This window comes from Lissotriton helveticus, chromosome 4_1 (genome assembly GCF_964261635.1).
Source record: "Lissotriton helveticus chromosome 4_1, aLisHel1.1, whole genome shotgun sequence".
NCBI lineage: Eukaryota > Metazoa > Chordata > Amphibia > Caudata > Salamandridae > Lissotriton > Lissotriton helveticus.
Window position 1 is genome coordinate 1,437,280,259 of NC_136063.1, and position 21,379 is coordinate 1,437,301,637.

The 21,379-nt window shown below is 48.6% G+C and overlaps 1 protein-coding gene across 4 annotated transcripts in view; it reads left to right on the plus strand.

The window, feature by feature from the left end:
- Positions 1-21,379, plus strand: part of RANBP9 (RAN binding protein 9) — a 315,855-nt gene that overhangs the window by 273,659 nt on the left and 20,817 nt on the right. For all 4 annotated transcript variants that reach the window (XM_078687988.1, XM_078687990.1, XM_078687989.1 and 1 more), the window contains one exon: positions 18,211-18,362. In XM_078687988.1, coding sequence (XP_078544114.1) covers positions 18,211-18,362 — 152 coding nt within the window. The remainder of the gene's footprint in view (positions 1-18,210; positions 18,363-21,379) is intronic.

Sequence of the window (21,379 nt, forward strand, 5' to 3'; positions counted from 1 at the left end):
TGCCTAGCTAAAGACCTCAAAGAAAATGTAGCAGAATTTTTATAGATGTTTTTCTAATCCCAATTCATTTAAAGGACACATGTGCGGAAATGCATTTTCCTGGCTCGTTTAACGAAAGTGCAAACGTAGGCCATGCTATATATTATTCCAGCACATCATCCAGGCTTGCAGCCCTGCATTGCCTCTGCAAATTCCACGAATAGTGTGCTTTCTTATTGAGCAGTGAGTGAATCTCCTCCATACATTTTGCTACTAGCAGGAAGCTAAGTTTGTAAGTAGCCAAGGATGGTTTGAAGTATTTCCCGGCACGCTAAAGCAGCCACTCATTAACAATATTACCACACAATCTGTCAATATCCATCCACAGTTTTTCTCGGGTGCAGGTCTTCAAATATGTCTTATGTGTAAAATATCCTTCCTGCTCCAAATGAAGTTTATGTTTAAACTGAGTCCCTAGAGAGGTCATAACTGGTACTACTTCAACAACACAACCAGCATTTATTTCATGACCACGTTTAATGTACAATCCTTTTACATTTTCTATGTCTTTCATTATTGGTATTTTTAAATGTTGTGTACCTGGTTTTTCCAAATAGCATAAATTACCCTTTTCTGTAGGTAATGTGGTTAAAGGTGCGATTCCTTGTATAACGGGTACCAATTTGGCAGTGATGGATTTCACATCTGGCCTTAAGCATAAAAAATATACTATTTGTTCATTTAACTGATCTGAAAAGGAGTTTTGTAAACATGCTTGTACCCCCTGCCTGAGAGCCTGAAAGCATGTCAAACTAGTATCCTGCTAATAAGTCACGTGTGCAGACGTCTGGCCTCTGCAAGGTAATACGAGAGCTAGCACCTTGTCTGTGATTTAGAGAGGCGCACCAAGCATGCACTCATGAAGGACATTGACCTACTCTCCATAATTCAGCCTTTATTCCTATGTCAAAGGAGACCATGGGCAGTTTTGATTCTCTTCTGATTTTATGTGATCTCGGACATTAGCAATAATATTTTGTGTATGTGTTGAGTTTCACCCCAAACCAACGTCCGCCCACTCCTGACTGATGTTACGCTACAAAATGACAAAAGCGTAACTGGTCGCCATTCAGCCTAAATCTAACCCTTTGTCTTTACCAGAGTGAATGCAAGATCAAAGGCTCAGTTGTCTTCTTGGCTTCGATTCTGACCAAAGCTTGCTACCACCTAGAGGTGATGATGGAGATAATTTACAGTGGCGGCTGCCACCAATCGAAACTGGTAGGGTGGCGGGGGAATAAAAACAAAATTAATTAGCACTTACCTGCCACTCTGCTCCCACTGCCGACCGCCTTGTTGCTCCTGCTTCTCTCGCCCTGGAAGTGGATGGGCCTGAAGGCTTAGGCTCCCAACCCAATCCAGATGCTGCTCTCTAGCATGAGAGCAGCGCAAGGATTGGTCTGAGTGGCCTGGTTTGCCACTGAGGCAGTGCCTGGCGGCCTGGGTCGTTTCTCCAAACTGGCTATGGAACACAGCTGGGTTGGAAAAACATAAGCACAAATGTCTGTTTGGCCGGCCATACTAACATGAACACTTATAAGTGCACAGTTCTCCTCCCTACCATGGCCAGGCCCCTCACACTCCATCTGCGGTCGACGTAAGCAGCTCGGACAGAGATAAATAAAATGATAATAACAATGTTTTATTCTCGTTTTATTTATCATCTGCTGGCAGTGGGGTGACGCTCCTCCACCATTTGGGAGGAGCCGCCCTAACAATTTAACAACTCATTGGAGGAAAATGCATACATGGACTTACAAAAGATCAAAGGGGTTGGTACTTCCCTTTTAAAACAGTTGAACTGGCCATTTGATCTTCCAGTGGAAAAGAATGCATAATTTTCAATGGTAATCTGATGAGCAGCTGTCGTCTTGGACCTACAACTTAAATCTGTTGAGGTTAAGCCAAGTGTCCTTACAGAAATCTTACAGTCTGGGCTGAGCCCTTGCCCCTTTTCAATGAGGCATAAGTTTATTTATGTTCGATTTACTTAAAATCATTAATTGTATATAACTTAAAGGAGTGGTTAAATAAATGATACAAAAATATGTTCTTAGAAATGCATAAAATTGACGATGAAAAGGATTTTTTCCCTTAAACAGTTCTGTAGATCTGAAAGAAACAGGTTAGTATTAGATTCCTTACCTTAGAATATCCCCAGGCGTCAGTCTGGATCCGGAAACGTTTGCGTAGCAGTACCCCTGCGCGTCGGTAGGCGTCGTCTGCAGGCGTCCCCTGCGGCTCCGCGTCCGTCGTCGGCGCCGTGATGACGTCGCTGGAGTATATAGACGCCGCCTTCGCGCGCTGACGTCAGTTCTTCTTTTTTCCGTGCCAGTTCGCACAGATCCGAAGAGCCGGACTCCGGTCTTTTGACCAAGTTTTTTGATAATTCTAAATCTTTCTACGGTGCCGGTAGGATGCCCGGTTTCAAGAGTTGCGACGGGTGCGACCGCCTGATGTCGGTCACCGACCACCATCGACTCTGCCTCCGGTGTCTGGGCGCGGACCACGACGTGGAGTCCTGCGTCGACTGCCGGGCCTTGACTAGTAAAGCTAGACGGGAGCGGTCCCGCAAGCTGCTCGAGCTCCGAGTGTCGGCCCCGCGTCGAGAGCGGTCCCAGTCCGGTCGGAGGTCGAGGGAGCGGTCGAGGGAGCGATCGCGGAGCCGCCATGAGCGCTCCGGGAGTCGCCGCCATTCCTCCGGTTCGTCAGGTAAGCGTCACAAGAAGTCGGGGCATCGTCATCGTACCCCTGACTCCACCCGACGCCCGCGTGATGCGGCCGGGGGTTCGGGTGGCCCCACCCCCGCGGCCCCGCGTGGGTCGCCGACACCGTCTGCCCCATACCCGTCGGTCCCTGGGGAAGGCGCGTCGTGCGAGGAGATTGAGGAGTTCCTCATGGCTATGAGGGCGATGTCTCCTCCGGCGGGGCCTACGGCGCCTGCGGGCCCATCGGTCCCGTCTGGGGGCCCGAGCGGTTCGGGTGCTCCTGCCCCGACGCCGCCGGCGGCTCCGGTCCCGGCGCCGCTGGGCCCCTCAGGGTCGTCGCCGGCTGGTCCACCGGCCTCTCCGGCGCCGATTCCATTGGGCCAACCCGTGGTGCCGCCTCCGCGCGACGCCGTGGCTCCGCCGTCGGTTCCGGCCGGCGTCGGGTCCCCGGCGCCGCGCGGCGCCACCCCCATTCCCTCTCTGACTCCTGACGCGGAGTCGGACCGGCATCGTCCGACGCCGAGTCCGGCGCCGTTGGGCCCCATTGGCTCCGAGGAGCCGGTCTATATCGTCGACCCGGACTACGGCGATGAGGACGAGTATGGAGAGGGTTGGGAGGGGTCTGAGGACCCTTTATCACGAGCCTGCCAGTATGATGTGGACTGGGTAGGTGACTTAGGTGATGCCAGTGGTCTGGACGAGTCGCCCAACCCTGGGTTTGTCTCGCCTTCCCCTGTGGCGTTGGAGGCGGGGGCTGCCTATTCGGTGGTCCTGATGAGGGCTGCCAAGGCCTTGCGCCTTGAGCTCCCCGTCGCTAAGGTCAAACCTAACATTCTCACCGAAGTGTTTAAACCGCAGTCATGCCCTCAGGAGCCTCTGCTGCCGTTTAATGAGGCCCTGACGGATGTCCTTTTGGGCACCTGCTCCAGGCCCGCTTCCGGTGCACCGGTTGACCGGAACGTTGCCAGGCGTCACCGTCCGTGTTCGGACGACCCTGCCTTCCTCTCCACCCATCCCTCCCTGGAGAGTCTGGTGATCCAGGCCTCCACTTCACAGTCCGCATTCCCGTCGGCCCCGCCCGATCGGGAATCGAAGCGATATGACCAATTTGGCAAAAAGGTATTTTCGTCTTTGAGCGCTGGACTGCGGTCTTGCAATACCGCGTGCCTCTTGGGCCGCTACACCCACTCCCTGTGGGATACGGTCGCGGAGTGTTTGCCGCAATGCCCGCAGGAGGTGCGGGACAAGCTCAACCAGGCCTTGGTTGAAGGCCGGGACGCGGCGAGGTATTCGATCAGGTGTGGTCTTGACACGACCGACTCGCTGGGACGGGCTATGTCCACGACGGTGGCGATTCGTCGCCATGCTTGGCTGAGATCCGCCAACTTCTCGCCGGACGTCCAAACTGCCCTCATGGACATGCCATTTGATGGCAGTCGCCTGTTCGGTGACAAGGCGGACAACGCGCTTGAGCGCTTCAAGGACTCCAGGGTCACGGCCAAGTCCTTGGGTCTTTCGACCCAGCGCCAGCAAACGGGTTCGTTTCGCCCCTTTCGTGGCCAAGGAAGGGGCGGTCCCACACGTGCTGCCAGCCACGCGCCGCAGAACGCTCCCCAGCGCGGTGGCGGCCGTGGATTCCGCCGTGGTGGCGGTAGAGGGCAGCGGCGAGGTCAGTCCACACCTCCCCCCGCAGCAGCCTCCAAATCTTCCTAGTCCGAGCTTTCGGGCTCACGTGACGCCAGTGGGTGGCAGGGTTCGCCATCACCACTCCCGCTGGCGCGCGATTACATCGGACAGGTGGGTGCTGCAGCTCGTCCGAAGGGGCTACTCCCTCCCCTTAGAGTCCACTCCTCCAGCCATGCCACCGCAGAACCACCGTGTGTCGGGGGGACCACTTGACACTTCTGCAGGAGGAAGTTACGGCCCTCTTGGCCAAGGGGGCCATCGAGCACGTTCCTGGGCCAGAAGTAGGGTGTGGTTGCTACTCCCACTACTTTCTGGTGCCCAAGAAGGACAAAGGAGGCCTCCGTCCTATCTTGGACCTAAGGAACGTCAACGGCTTCCTCCGGAAGGAGAAGTTCAAGATGTTGACTTTGGCTCAGGTCTTGGCTGCTCTAGACCCACAAGACTGGATGGTAGCGTTGGACTTGCAGGATGCGTATTTTCACATCCCCGTCCTGCCGGCCCACCGGCGTTACCTGCGGTTCACGGTAGGCCAGGAGCACTTTCAGTTTATCGTGCTCCCATTCGGCCTTACCAGCGCCCCACGGGTGTTCACGAAAGTGATGGCGGTGGTCGCAGCTCATCTGCGCCGGTTAGGGGTTTCAGTCTTCCCCTACCTCGACGACTGGTTGTTGAAGGCGGGCTCGCCCCAAACAGTCGTCCACCACCTTGAGATGACGGCAGACCTCCTGCACGAGCTGGGGTTTTCCATCAATGTGCCGAAATCACACCTGTGTCCCTCTCAAAAGCTCCTTTTCATCGGAGCGGTTCTCGACTCGGCGCAGTTTCGGGTTTATCCTCCGGAACGGCGGGTCCGGGATATTCAGGCTCTGATTCCCATCTTTCAGCCGTTATCCCGGGTTTCGGTCAGGTTGACGCTACGGCTTCTGGGGCTGATGGCCTCCTGCATCCTACTGGTGCATCACGCCAGGTGGCGGATGCGGGCTCTGCAGTGGGACCTGAAGTTTCAGTGGGCCCAGCATCAGGGCAACCTATCCGACCATGTCCTGATCTCGGAGGGCACTGCGAGACAGTTGCAGTGGTGGCTTACGGACCGCGATTGGGTCAGAGGCAGATCCCTCTCCCTTCCCCAACCGGAGCACGTCGTTGTGACGGACGCGTCCCTCCAGGGCTGGGGTGGCCACTTGGGAGAGGCGGAGATCAGAGGCATCTGGTCTCCGGCGGAGTCCCGGCTCCATATCAACCTGTTGGAGCTGCGGGCGATTCGCCTAGCACTGAAGGCATTCCTCCCCTTTGTCAACGGGAGTGTAGTGCAGGTGTTCACGGACAACACCACCGCCATGTGGTACTGCAACAAACAGGGCGGTGTGGGGTCGTGGACCCTTTGCCAGGAGGCTCTGCGCCTCTGGCAATGGCTGGAACGTCAGGGCGTGACTCTGACGGTTCAACACCTGGCAGGTTCTCTGAACGCCAGGGCGGACGAACTCAGCCGTCGGTGCTCGGTGGATCACGAATGGCGTCTGAACTCGGACGTGGCGAACGGCCTCTTTCAGCAATGGGGAGAGCCTTGGTTAGATCTATTCGCCACAGAAGAGAACGCGCAATGTCATCAGTTCTGCGCGTTGGAGTTTCCAAGACGGCACTCGCTCGGCGACGCCTTTCGGCGCGAGTGGAGTTGCGGTCTGTTGTACCCCTTTCCGCCTATACCACTTCTGCCCAGAGTGCTGAAGAAGATCAGGCGCGACCGGGCCCAAGTTATCCTTGTGGCTCCGGACTGGGCTCGAAGATACTGGTATCCCGAGCTACTCAGCATGTCAGTCGGTCCCTCGATCCGCCTGCCCCTTCAGGAGGACCTTCTGTCGCAGCAGCAGGGGACGGTCCTCCACCCGAACCTGTCCAGCCTCCACCTCCATGCGTGGAGATTGAGCGGCGACAGTTGAGGCCATTCGACTTGCCTCCTGAAGTCTGTGATGTGATTCTGGCAGCCAGGCGTCCCTCCACAAAGTCGGTATACGCCTGCCGGTGGAACAGATTTGTGGCATGGTGCACAGCAAAGGCTGTGGATCCCCTTTCTGCCCCTCTTTCCGAGGTTCTCCTCTTCCTTCTTTCTCTTGCCCAGCAGGGCTCTGCTCTGGGCACTATCAAGGGCTACCTTTCTGCCCTTTCCGCCTTCTTAAGGCTACCTGATCAGCCATCTTTATTCAAGTCCCCTATTGTACTGAGATTCTTGAAAGGCATCACGCACATGTATCCTCCTGTTCCGTTTGTGATGCCTCAGTGGGACTTGAACCTGGTTCTGACATTCTTGATGTGTGCTCCCTTTGAGCCGCTTCATTCCTGTCCTCTCCGTCTTCTCACTTTAAAGACGGCCTTCCTGGTTGCCATCACCTCTGCCAGGAGAGTGAGTGAGCTCCAGGCCCTTTCTGTAAAACCTCCTTTCTTGTCCGTCCATCCTGACAAGGTGGTTCTTAGGACTAGGCCTTCTTTCCTGCCCAAAGTAGTTTCTGCTTTTCACATCGGGCAGTCCATCACCTTACCCTCCTTCTTCCCGCCTCCGCATCCTTCAAAAGATGAAGAGCGGCTCCATCGTCTGGACCCAAAACGTGAGCTTTCATTTTATATGGATCGCACACGCCAGTTCCGGGTGGATGACCAACTGTTTGTTGGCTACGTGGGTGAGAAGAAGGGAAGGGCGGTACAGAAACGAACCATCTCTCGGTGGGTCGTCCTGTGCATCAAAGCATGCTACTCTTTGGCTCGGAAGGAGCCTCCTGTTGGGCTGAGGGCCCATTCCACTCGGGCCACGGCGGCTACTACTGCCCTGGGCCGGGGAGTCCCTTTGCAGGACATTTGCCAGGCGGCTACGTGGGCCTCGCTGCACACCTTTGCGAGGCACTACTGCTTGGACAGTCAAGTCCGGAGGGATGGCTTCTTTGGCCGTTCGGTCCTCCAGGACTTTCTGGTGTAGGTTTGTATTGGTTCGCAGACCCACCACCGGGGTTGGTATTGCTGGGGTATCTATTCTAAGGTAAGGAATCTAATACTAACCTGTTTCTTTCAGATGAACAAGTTACTTACCTTCGGTAACGATATATCTGTAAGAAACAGTAGTTAGTATTAGATTCCTTACCGCCCCACCCATCCTCCCCGTTCTGCGAACTGATACCTAGGGTTAAGGACATCCCTTTCAGGGCCCTAGTTTCAAATGGCACCAGTATTAGTTCTCACATGGCTCTGCGTGTTCTGGCGCGGAAAAGCTGTGTGCAAAGAACTGACGTCAGCGCGCGGAGGCGGCGTCTATATACTCCAGCGACGTCATCACGACGACGGACGCGGAGCCGCAGGGAACGCCTGCAGACGACGCCTACCGACGTGCAGGGGTACTGCTATGCAAAAGTTTCCGGATCCAGACTGACGCCTGGGGATATTCTAAGGTAAGGAATCTAATACTAACTACTGTTTCTTACAGATATATCGTTACCGAAGGTAAGTAACTTGTTCTTCTGGGCTCTAGTCTTCTAAGTCTCCATTTCCCTTGGAGATCACCAATCAACCCCAATTTGTCACAAACAAGTTCAATCGCTACACTCCCATACATCCAGTCTTGAAATAGCCAAAAGTTGAGAAACCACTTCAAATCCCAAATCTTAATAATAAATTAAATCTTACACCAAAAAAATCAATAAACTACAAAATATAAAAAGTTCATCTAGGATTTAATACATAGGAAAAGAGAAATGAGAGATAACACAAGACATTCACATTTGTCATTAACTGTTGTTAATTTGTAGGACACAATATAAGTAACAAACCATAGAGTTCAATTTCTATTAGGAAATGTGAAACTGTATTCCCAAATTTAACAACCACTAGGCGTCAACACGTCTAGGTGTTTGCCTCTGCCAGTGCAGGCATCCGCGCATTAAATAAGTCTTGCTTTTTCGCACGTGGTTCCCTTTGGGACTTAGTCAAGATCCTTCTTCCTCCTCTTCCAGAAGGGTCACGGGCAGAATTACATCGCCTTCTTCTTGATGGCAGGGGAATGGCACAATTTTACCTTCGATCTTCCCTTGATGCAACTTACTCTGTGGGTAGGGCTCTTGCTGGGTCGGTGGCTTTGCCAGTCATTTCCCAGACAATATTTGGGATGCTCTTAGAGATCTGCCATTCAATGGCGTGGACCTTTTTGACAGCCATGCAGATTCAGCGGTCTCCCGCCTCATATCTGGACTACCGTAACTCTTGCGGCACGACTTTGATTCATTGTATCTTTTTCTTCTGCATAGGCGATGTTGCCTTGTTGGTTTAATTTTCAAAAATATCCTGTGTTCTTGCATAGTACCCGGATAGTGTAGGCGGTTTGTCCACCATTTCAGTATTTGTTCAGTACCGCCAGATGGCTGATTCTGTCTTCCTTTCAGTCCTCTGAATGTGTGCTTTGCCCAAGAGGCTTACCCTATGTGGGGTATTTGCTGGCTATTGGGTAGCTGCCTTAGCTTTGGTGCACTCCAATGGAGTCTTTCTCACAGACATCCTTCTGTGGGTCAGGATGTCCTCTTTTTCTGCTGTTCTGCGATTCTAACGTTCGCATCGCTCTACTGCACTTTCCGTTACAGTTGGTTCCAGTTGTCTGTAGTACATCTAAGCCTCGGTATGGGTTCCTTACCGTGCGGCCTCTGCCTCGCCTGCCTTGATGGGTCTTTTTCTAGCACCGCAGTGATCCTCTTGACCGTGATGGGTGCCCTTAGTTTGCCAGCCACTGTCTCTTGGGGCACTTGTTCTGTTCAGTTCAGGCGCAGTTCTTTCACGACTGACTCCCTGTCCTCGTTTTGAGCCAGGGAAAAGCTGCTGTACAGCACGCTTTTTACTGTTGGCGCAAACATGGAGTGAACCTTGGTATCTTTGCTATCATAGGTTGTTTGCGTTGTTGCTTCTATGGTCAGCCCTTACTGGGCTTGTCTTTCATGGTCGCTGCTTTGCCATGTACATCTCTGCTGTACATTGCCTTATACCCTCGTTTTCTGGGCACTTTCCCAACTGGAGTTTTTCTGCATTCCTTGCTGCTTCCGCACAGGTGTTTCCCACACTTCTGCTTTGGGTTCATACTGTAACATTCTCAAGGGGAGTGTTCTCTTCAGGATACTCGCTTTTAGGGTCCCTGGACCATTTGGTTGGTCCTGACTGTTTACACTATTGTGTGTGATTACATCTCCTCATCTGTCTTGCGGGGGTCCATTGCTCTTCCCAGGCGAGGGGCTGATGTCGCTTACGGGCCTGGACGTTGTCCTGTCCAGTTCTGCTTCCACATAACTGTTGCCATTTTTCGTGTGCCCTTGTCTTTTATTGGGTTACACTTGATTTTTTTAGCGTTTTTCTTCTTTCTATATATCTGCTCTGTGCTCTTACACAGCAGACTCGTGCAGGCAACATCCTTCATGCGGTGTCCATGATCTTTGACCCGGTCTGCTCGTACTATGAGCTCTTATGTGGATGTCCAGCTTGCCTGGTGCCCCTTTTTGCCGGTTACCTTCTTGCTATTCCGTCTCTCGCATCTAGGCTGCTCGCGCTACCCTACAGGAGGGTCTTTCCTATAATTTGTGTGGTTCTAGCACGCACACAGTATTCGTATGTATGTTCCGGTCTTCCACTTGACTATCGTTCTTACTGTATTCCTGTTTTGGGCACTTCTGATGGTTGCCGTCAGCCCTTTCACATGTCTGGTCACAGACTGACTATGTACTGGCGTGTCTTCTTTTTCTAGTCCTGCCGGCACTTTCTGGCCATGGGTTGGCATCCTGCCAATGCTGTCCCACGTATTTTAGATGGTGCAGGTTTCTACAGTGCTGCTTCCACTGTTGTGCAAACTGGCCGGTATGTGCTGACTCTGTCATACCAATTGCCCTCTCTTGGGGTTTTGCTTGCGGTCAGCACACTGGATCCTGCGGATCCATCAGACCCTAGGTTCAGTTCCAATTCTTTCCGAAGTCATGACCTTTCCTTTTTACACTGATATATATGTTTTAGTTCTCCCACCCAGTTTACCTCCGGGATTTTCATGCTGTTATTGGACGGCTTGTGGTGCCTTTGCCTCCCAAGGTTTTCCGCTCTTTTCTGAGCTTCATGGTCTGGTGTGGCTGCTCTGGCTTGCGGTCCCCACCGTGTTTCGTCCCCTTTTTGGCGGCTACGTTCCCTCGGGAACTTCATGGGGGTCAGTCGCAGACCCGCCTCCTCTATGGGTATGGCTTTGGTAGCTAGTCTAAGTTAAGGACTCTGCGGCTAGATGTCTCTATCAGATGAACGAGTTACTTACCTTCGCTAACGATGTATCTGGTAGAGACACAGTCTAGCCGCAGATTCCGTAATGCCCGCCCGTCCTCCCCGTTCTGCGAGGACCTTTTCAGGTTGGGCTTTCTATACTCTCCTCCCTCCGGGTGGCTTGACCCTTCTGCAGGGTGACATTTTCACTTCACTCCAACACAGAATGCTGAATTCTGTTTTCATTGCTCTACTCCGCCCATTCTCTGTATTTGTCTGCTTGTATGTCATGTATCCTTTCCAACCCTGAGCCTGGGTACGGTGTGGGATCTAGTCATGTTTTTTTCCACCCCCCGCTCTCCCCTTCTCCGTCACCCTGGGGTCTCTTACCACCCTTGCGACCCATTGGTTCAAATCTATTGGCTCTGCCACATTCTATAGGTCTCTTTTTGGGGTTACGACGACTTTCTGGTGACGTCTTGGGGTGAATTGTCCTTGCTCCTATGTTCCGGACTTGTTGTCCTTCGCAGTTATACATTATAGTTGCGGACTTTCTGTTGTCCGCCATGTTGTTTTTTCACATCTTCATCTACCTCCACTAGTGAGTTGGCCTTCACTTTTGTGGGATTGCTTCTCAGAGATGTTAGTGATGCAGCCTGCTTCAGGGACTTTGGGAGTCTTTTGAGGGTGGAGGTAAGTCGGCCTGGCCTATCTTCCAGTCACTCTGGGCAGTTCTGGGGGGCTCCTGGGATGGTTGACCTTTCCCTTCACTCCCATCGGTGGCTAATTTTGACTGAGTAACTGGCTTCCTTTTGTTAATGCTACAATTAAGAGTGTGATAACTTGTGCAAGTTCTAGCAGTGAAAAGAAAGTCTGAACAGGGTGTTGACTATGGTCTGTAACCAATAGACTGTTGTCCCGCTGTGTGTCCACCCAGGGAGAAGAATGCAGAGGGTCTGCTGATCTGGGTGGACTCGCCCAAATGCCTACTCCTCCAGGGGTGCCCTCTGATTGGTCCCACCAGCTCTTGATTAGCCGGTCCGCAGTGATTGCTTGCTGCTTCCCCGTGTTTGCCACCCACGGCCACACCCTGGTTCCTTACACACACGTGGGTCTTGCCAGAGCACCCGAGACTTTTGGCCGGTCACCTAGTCAGGATTTCTCAGAAGTTGTATGGCTGGTGCCTGCTGCCGGCTGCCAGGGACTAAGTGGGAACTGATCACAAGGGATGTCTGTGATTGTTGCAGAGGGGTTAACAGGATTAGAGCGATTGTGGTTCTTTCTTGGAAGTGTCTTTATTGTAACCATGTGAGCGGGGCACACCAGGCTGTCTCGCCAGGCGCTTCTGCAGGGCCTGGGCACTGACTTAGCGGCGACTGGCTCTGGCTGCCGCACTTGCTCCATGAGAGCGCGGAACACTCTGTTTCCTTCTGCGGCAGGAGGGGAGCAAGGGAAAAATGTTGAGCCAGGCTTTGGTCAGCTGCTGGTGGAATGATGGAGGGTTAGCATCAGGGCGCGCTCAAACTTGCCAGCATCTGCCAGCCCTTTCCTCCTCTCATCTATCTTTCATCCTCTGCCTCCGCAGCCAGCTGCTGAATATCCCTGGCTCAGCTTCCCTGCCTTTCTCCTCATTCCGAACTGCTTCTCTCCCTGTCCAGGAATCACAGACGTAAGCAAACAGGAAACACGTCACCTTCACAGTGGCAGTCATTGCTGTCAAACACTCGAAAGAGAAGGAGTCTTCGTTGGCTGTCCCCAAAAGGGGATTAAGCTTTTTTTTAAATTGATCATACCAGGGAACACTGTGTGGATGACCAGCTTTTTGTTGGGTTCTGGGGGGCAAAGAAAGGGAAGTTTGTGCAAAAGAGGAACCTGTTGAGCTGGATTAAGATCTGCTATGCACATCTGCTATCTGCATTAAGGTTTCCTATGCACAGGCCAAGAAGCAGCTGCTGGAAGGTCTGACTACCCATTCTACCAGTGCTAAGACCGTTACCACTTCTTTGGCATGTGGAGTGCCTGTCCTTAATATCTGCCAGGCTGCAACATGTGCCTGGTGGGAAGGGCATTTCACCTACTCATCCTGCTCGACTTTCTGACCGGAGTCCACTCCAGAGCTTCTACCTCGGGAGGTACTGCTTTGGTATCTATTGTATGGTGAGGAATCTTAGGTTAGAAGTATCCATCAAAAGAATGAGTTACTTTCCTTCTGTTACACTCTTTTTGGTGGATACTGTAACCATAGATTCCTCACTGCCTTCCTACCTCCCTGTTCTCTTTTTTTAACATCTGAAAAGGTCCCTCGTTAGGAAACTGCATACTATTGCTACCATTTGTTCACTTTCTGTGTCAAAGGGTGAAGTAAGGGAGAATCATGAAACTGATGTAGGGGTGGCGCGTATATATGTCTCAGCATAGTCACTTTTGGGGTGGTATGGAGGCAGTGAACAGAGGCATTGCTCTCGAAAGCTTTCCGGATCACGTTTCGTGCCCTGGGAGAATTCTATGGTGAGGAATCTGCGGTGAGATAATGTATCCTCCACCAGAAAGAGTTTTACCAAAGGTAAGCAACTTGTTCATCTGAGCTAGAGCCAGAAAATTAATTTGAAAGAGATCCAACCCAAGCCATTCTAAAATCTTAGACAAAAACTTTGCATTCCCTGTCAGGATAATGAGTATAACAGTTGGTTCCAAACCATCCCACTTTGTTATTCATGGCCAAGGTAATGAGTGTTCTGCAGAGTATTCGTAGGACTGCTGTGTGAACAGGACTGATGTCTGCATGACAACCAGTTTTCCTGAGGTATGGGGGCATCACATGAAGTCTTCCCTTCTTGCTGAAGGAGTTGAGATTCTGTGCATCACATTGAAGCCAGGCTGTCTGCTGAGAGAGGTAAAAAGGGTGCATGGCCTTACAGGAAGAGAAACTGCCTAGGATGAGAATCCCAGTGTGTTTCTGGAATGAGGAACACCCAGAAGAAGCTTACTTAGAGAAGTAGGAAAGCCAGGAGTGACTTGTGTTGTGGAGTCCACTGAACTCCTGAGCAGTTCTTGTTGTGAACTGGACCAAAGCATCAGCATGTTGTCCTGCATCCCACTGTGTACCCCAGAGACAGGTATTAATACTGCCCAATGCAGGAATGGAAAGTCTCTTGTCGCAGAAGTTATGGTTAGGCCAAAAGCCGCAAGTGCAGAAGACTCACACCTACTGAATAACATACGGAGTCTGCAAATGCCGCTGCTGAGCGCCCATCTGCATCAAGCCTTTGATGACGCAGCTGCTGAAGATAAGTGCCTGCTGTGCTAACCTGCAGCGTTAGTCCTCGTGTCACCCATGCTATCTCTCTGAAAGCCATATGATCACTTCCTTGAGAATCGGGTGTTTAAAGTGTTGCACTTGCAGCAGTTTGCAGGCCCATATTAGGGCAGACACAGGACACCAGTGGCAAACAACCTTAAGCTCCATAGTTGATACCATGAAGCCCCGGTCTGCCCTTTTGTCCCCATGAATAGGGTCTGGCATTAATGTTAAACCATTTTTTTTTTTAAATGCAGGGTGTGAAAAGGTGGAAGGGGAGTCAGAACTATTTTTCCGTTTACTCAAAATAAGTCAACATTAATATTAATAGATCTATTCCTACTTGATCAACTGGAAAAACATACTTTTGTGTTTTTAAAATTGCATAAGTGTACAATAGCCTTAATAGTCTTTTCTTCCCAAGTTGTACACTTAGGCCTTCCACAAACAAAGTTGCTATTAGGGAACGATGCTCGTAAGAGCTCCAACAATTTAACATGTATTCCCTTCAAGTGCAACAACAGTATGTCTGTTTTAAAACATTGTATATTATTGATGAATTATTTATTATTTACATATTGTACGGAACTTTTTACTTGGTAATAAAAAATAATTGTATTTCTGGATCTAGAAATCCTAGCTCTTTTTACAGTGTTAATCAGCCTCTAATTTGAACAGTTCAATAGTATCAACGTAGTGTCAAAGTTTGCATCAATTCTAGTCTCATGTGTAGTATCTTGTTCAGGCCTGTGTGTAGCACGTGGAACCTCTGTGATGTCATGGCTCGTGCTGTGACATATAGGTAACGAACATTGGAATCAGACAGTTGGCACTGTGTGGAAAGCAGATGCAATGGACGGCTGGTCTGTGGGATGAGCTTGTATTCTACAGGAATAAACGTCGTAGTAACATCCAACTCGAGTAAGTCTTGTTGTTACTACATACAAATGTGGCGACGATCTTCATCCCACACAGAACCCATGCATCCACGGTAAGCAGGTCCTTGAGTTGCTCACCTCCTCGTATTTTTTCCCATGCCGGATGATTTAAGGAGGATATCCTGGCAGTGTTAACGCTACTGAGGGTACAGTCGTTTGATTTTGAGCACCATGCGGAGCAGTGTTGTCTATCCTCGTGGTGGATGTCGTTTTTGTGCTCTGCAGTGCATTCCTTAAGCTCCAGGAAGAGGAGTCAGCGCAGTGCGACTGGAAAGTAATTGACGAGCGTCAGCATGAGGAGGTGTGCCCGTAACATTTTTTAACATTTTTTTACGTCAAGTGTGTTTCTCATCAGAAAGCAACGACGCGGGAGGAGCTGCGTTTCGGAAAATTGACATGAGTATAAAAAGGCTTGTATTTGATAACTCCTCATCATGAATTTCAAGTGACCCACGAGGCACAGCAAAGTTTCAGTGTGACTTAGGAACGTTTTCTGAGGTGACTTTCACTATCAGATGGCAGCATCCATTTGGGTGACCGTACTTTCTTTTTTTTCTTCATATCATTTCAGATTGGGCTTTGTTTTTCACGTGTCACGTGTATTTTAGGACGTTTCAGTCACATGTCACAGCACGGTGACGCGCACACCTTAAAAGACAGTTAAAGTGTGTACTTTTGTGGATTGCCTGTCCTCCTATTTTTTTTTTTTTTGGGAGAATTTCATAACATGATAATGCAGGCTGTCCATCCCCCTAGCATAGCCAATTGGTCTAGCCTTGGGGGACCTTAGAGGTGTTTAGCCATGCAACAGTTGTTGTTGCACCAAGGATATTGTGCTGCATAACTAAATACTTATAAGGTCCCAAAAGCAAGACCTATTGGCTATGCCAATGCTTGTTAAAGAACTGGCACTCGCCGGACCTTCTCAGTCCCTGGAGGGGGTGGGTTAGGGTTGCTATACTTTGTATTATAGTCTTCTTTGTCATGAATTCTTTGTTTACAGCAAAAAATAAAATGAAAAAAAGAGTTCCCTCTACCACACATAAACCAATGGTTTGGTGGATCACTTAAACAGGATGATTGGTGATTGCATACGGTGGGCTATTAGCCACAGTAAGGTTATGCCTGTTGCAGTGATGACCATGTTATGGTTCTATAGAATGACACCACACTCCACAACAGGTTTTTCACAGTTTGAACTGATAAAGGGCAGAAAACCATGCACTGAAACCAGGCCAGCATGAATGACTAAATGGCTCAAACAGAGTATGTCTGTTCAGGAAGTAGATGAAGTGGTAAGAAACAAGGTTGAAACTACCCTAGCCAAACAAAAGTGAAAAAGGGTTTCTTCAAAGAATATTGCTGTGGGTGATTTTGTAAAGATCAAAAAGACAGTCTTTGTTAAGAAAGGATAATCCATGTTAACCGAACCAGTGCACATTGACAAGATCTGTGGTAGTGCTGTACGTTTCAATGGATGCAACCGGTGGAATATGAACAAAATTGTAAAGGTTGATTCCCATGAGTTGAATTATTATCCACATTGTTCAAGAACAGATATTAGAAAAGTGTTAAGTGACAAACAATCCAATTCTGGACAAGATGGCATGCCTCACGTTCCTCTCAGGAAAAGTGGAATGATATAAGGCTGCTCGCTAGATTCAGGTAGTTCATATTTTCTTTTCCTTTTAGCAACTTAAGGAATGTTTTATATTTTATATAGTTCATTTGCTCACTTGCAGGTATTTCAGGTGTTATTGTTTCCTGATTCTGTTCCCTTTTTACTCTTTCCTTTCTTTATATATTTAATTTCCATTGTTCTGCATTTGTGCTGTCATTTGTAAGGAGAAGAGATATGTAGTATCTTGTCCACGTGGGTATGTTGCGTGTGGGCACTGAGGTCATGGCTCGCGCCATGACATGTAGGGAACAAATGGTGGAATCGGACAGTTGGCACTGTGTGGAAAGCAGGTGCAACCGACGGCTGGACTGTGGTATGAGCTTGTGTTCTACATGTACAAACGTCGTAGTAACACCCAACTCAAATGAGTCCTGTCGTTACTACATCATGTTTACAAATGGTGGAATTGAACAGTTGGCACTGTGTGGAAAGCAGGTGCAACCAACGGCTGGTCTGTGGGATGAGCTTGTGTTCTACATGTGTTCTACATGAACAAACGTCGTAGTAACACCCAACTCTGAGTCCTGTCGTTACTACATCATGCTTATCTCACTTAAGTTCAGTTTGAAATATCGCAAATAGTCGTTCTGCTCATTTATCCTTCAGAAGACAGCATATCAGTAAATTACCTTAGGAAAAGCGTTGTCATTTCAATTGCTTTCTACCTTCATTGCCTTCTTATGGACTGCCTCCATCTCCGCAAGGTGCGGATTGACTGCCTCCCGGACCTGAAATTTTAATTTCTTTACCATGTGTTTTGCACTACTCTACTTTTTTTTGCAACTGCTGATTTCCATTTGCAGCTTTGATTGTACCCTGTCCTTGCATTTTTGTTTTTTTTCAATCTCTAGCTATTCAATCACAAGTGACCCTGCATCCACAATTGTTTTTTTTATGTATGTCCAATTTGTGCATTTTATACCAATGCTGGTAAATGGGGCCATATTTTTTTCTGGCCATTTGGTTACTTCCGATCTGATTTGATCTGTACATAGAACATTTGGGGATGACCTAAGGAAGGGCAGGAAAAGTACGATGTGTGTTCTCTGGCCTCTCAAATCATAGGAGGAGAAGGCAGGATTCCCAGACCCGCCACAAATTAGCATTTTCCTGAGTTTCTGATTGGAATATAAGGTAAGTACATACACCACCACCAGTAGGGGGCAGCAAAGAATGCCATCTTGCAGCTGGGAGCTGAAATATCAGCACAATTATTAGATGGGAGGTGGGTCAAAGCACCACGAGCAAAGGTAAATGTAGCTTTACACCATTGTTGGATGGAGTACGAGTACCAAAGTATTGGATAGAACTCTTTTCTTTTTTGCCATACTGCAATGAGTGCCATTACTCACTGGTATAAAGATGGGCAAAACCACACCTACAAATAGCTGTTAGTTGCTTTGAAAAAGAAAATAAAGTGATATTTATTCTCAACACATTGCTAGTTTATATTGTTATGTGACTTCTGGAAATTATGTAACTTACGTTTAAACAAAAAGTTCTGTAGGGTAGCTCATTGGGTTGGTGACGATGGGTTGCAAATGCATCATACCGTTTTACTCTTTATTAAAAGTTTTATTACTGATGAAAAAAATGTTACTTTTGCAGAAGTTGACTCCAGCCAGTTGAGACGCCAGCTTTGTGGAGGAAGCCAAGCGGCGATCGAAAGAATGATCCACTATGGAAGAGAGCTACAGGCCATGAGTGAACAGCTAAGAAAAGAGTGTGGCAAAAACTCTGCCAATAAAAAAATGCTAAAGGTGCTTAAATGTTTCTAGATACATTAATGAGATATTTGCACTGTTTCTGATGAATGCCATTCAGTAAACCAGAATGGCCTTAAAATGATCACTGTGTCCTCTGTGGATTGATAAGATAAGTTCAGATTTATTTCAGAGTGGTGTATTCTGGTTTTAGCAAAGGATAGCCCAAAAACCTCTGCTACAGCAGTTTTTGAAAAGGTGGAAAAGGGCCTCAGAGCCGCAGAAGAGCTGTGTTAACACAAATAATTAATGATTACATGCCCATTTTTTCACTATTCATGTGCATATTTATAATATTCTTGCAACGTAGCCCAACTAATTTAGCTATGACAGAGAAGTGCCTTGTCAAAAAGGATTTTAAAAAACTCCAAACTGACCCTTCCACACCTACTATATTGTTGCAATCTAGCGTGGTTACATGTTTTGGCCAGGTATTAATTTTTTCTGTTGTATGTCACAAATGTGTGTTTTATCTTCCCAAACATAGCCTTAAAATTGACCAAGATCACAGATCTTCTGCTTTCTCCAGTGGTTGTTGGAATTCATCATAGTAGTTTGAAAGCAAATTGTGCTGCCCATGTTTTGTTTCTTGGCTGTGTTTTTGCCTGGTATATGGATTGTTGTGCCTAAAGCTAAAAAGTAAACTTACGTTCTAATACAGGGGTGACCAAAATAGGTCCAGCAATGTTGGATCATTGTAGATATTGAGAGTTACCACACTCAAAACAAATATAATAACAATCTTCGAGGGATTAATTTATGTTGTCTGAATTTGTCCTTAAAGTCTATAATAGATCCCACCCGCTTGGCTCCATGCTGAACACCCGGCTGACTGATGGAAACGATGGCCATAAATCAAAAGTGTTAGTGTGAATTTAAAAACAGCAAGACACATTTCCATCATGTCTCTCCTTCTGTAGTATGGTGCACTATAGTTAAATAAAAATATATTTTTTCTCACTCATAGTTATCCTAACACTCTAGGCAGAATTTAAATACTGCTTTCACAAGTATTCTTTTAAACTGTAAAAAAAAAATTGGGTAATCGGTTATTTATAATTCACAAAATGTAAATATGATCTGTCAGGGGTGCTTCGCTTACCTCAATAGAGAAATCCTTGTCTCTAAATATATCAACTCATTTTTATAATAACCTGAGACTTAATTAAGTCAATTTTAAGAAAACAGGTGCTACATGTTTGGCAGTACTCTTGAGACATTTTTAGGTCGAGGACTCCGTTGCACTGCGTGAGCAGTGGGGGCGGAGCCCGAAGATTTTATGTTTCTTAGAGGGGGCTTGGAACCCGCCCCTCTTCTCCATTGGCTGGCCTAGTAAATGCTGGTCAGCCATTGGAGGAGAGGGGCGTCACTCGGTTCAAGCCCCGTCTTTTTCGGATTCGGGGGCATGTTTTTTGCGTTCTTTCTATCTGTGACGTCATCCGTCACTCAGCAAAAAAACACGCCCGATTCCGAAAATTTCAGAGCTTTGCGGCAGCCATTTTTAGGTCTCGCCTGTCAATGCGCATGCGCATTGAGCAGAGCGAGACTATAGAGGCTTAAACAGAGCTTACCTACACTGGCGATTCACTGGCGTTTTGATGAAGTGCATGTGCACTTTTAACTCAATGCGCAAGCGCAATGAGTTAAAATGCGCGTGCACAGCATCAAATTGTCAGCTTGGTGCCGCCAGCAGCTCTTCCCGCTCCGCCTCAGCCCAGCCATTCTCCTCCCCTAATTACCCACTGCTGCATCAAAGGCTATTTCACGGCCAGCCGGCCGTGCTTTCAGTTTCACGACAGGCCGTGTCTCCTTTTCTTTTTAGCCCATTTTCCACCATAAAATAAGTATTTTTTTGCTTGACACTTTTTTTTGTGGTGATGGCCGTGCAGTCATACGTTGCACTGGGCGGCTCTATGCAGGTAATAAGCGGACTGGGTTAATTTTCCTGATTGCCCATGGCTCGCCTTCCACCTCCGCCCGTGGCCACGGCAAATCCAGCGATTTCGAAAAGCCTTAAGATATTTTTCATTCAATTTAGACATGTCTTCTCTAAATAATTATCGTTCCATTTTCTTCTTGTTCATTTTGGCTTTCCCTCTTTCTGCTTTACGTTAGGAGCCCTCCTCCGACACTCAAGCACAAACGCAGTCCTTTGTTTTATTTGTTGCTTTCACCCTCCCACCTTTCGAGCACAAATGCATTGGTTCCCTTCCCCCACCTTTTCCGAGTGCATCAAGTTAGGCAGGAAGAGGTCCGGGCACCCACTCCGCCTCAGATCACATTCACGGTGCTCAGTTGCCCACTGGGTTGCTTACCGACGGATGTGGGTTCTAATATCCTACAGCACAGACATCGCCATGGGGCATCAGCGAGCGTATCTAAAAACATTTATAACTGTTGCAAGTACAAATAGTACGCATGCAACGTTTCCCTTCCGTCGCTGTTTCTTTTTAATTTGGTCTTTCCCTCTTTCCGCTGCACGTTAGGAGCCCTCCACACGCAGCTTTGGGGTTCTCAGCACACATGTACATGCTGATGTGACGCTGCTACAGCTGTATTACACTACGTTCTCCTCACCCTCCACTCTTGGTAGAGCTGCGCCTTGTGTGTAACAAGTGGTGTGTGTGCATCACATGCAGAGCAAACGCAAGTGACAGCGACTTTAATTAACGACCACCCTTAAGCAATCTCATCAGTAGCCATGCTTCCCCAGTCTTGGTGTCTGTGTGTATCGCTGTGAGTCACTGTGTCTGTTTTAATGTATCTGTCAGTGCGCACTGGCTTTTACTTATATTGTCTGCTGTGTGCTTAAAGTATATCTCTGTGTCGCTGGGTCCGTTTGCAGCGTCATTTCTCTGTCACTCACACTTACCTGTTTGCCCATGTGCTGTGCGTGTCGCCATGTGCCTCTGTTTCCTTTTCACGTCTAGAGAATGGTCTGTTTATTGTGTCTGTTTCCGTGAGTCGCACCTTCACGCTGATTACCTGTCTTCATCTGTGTGTGTGTGTTCAGC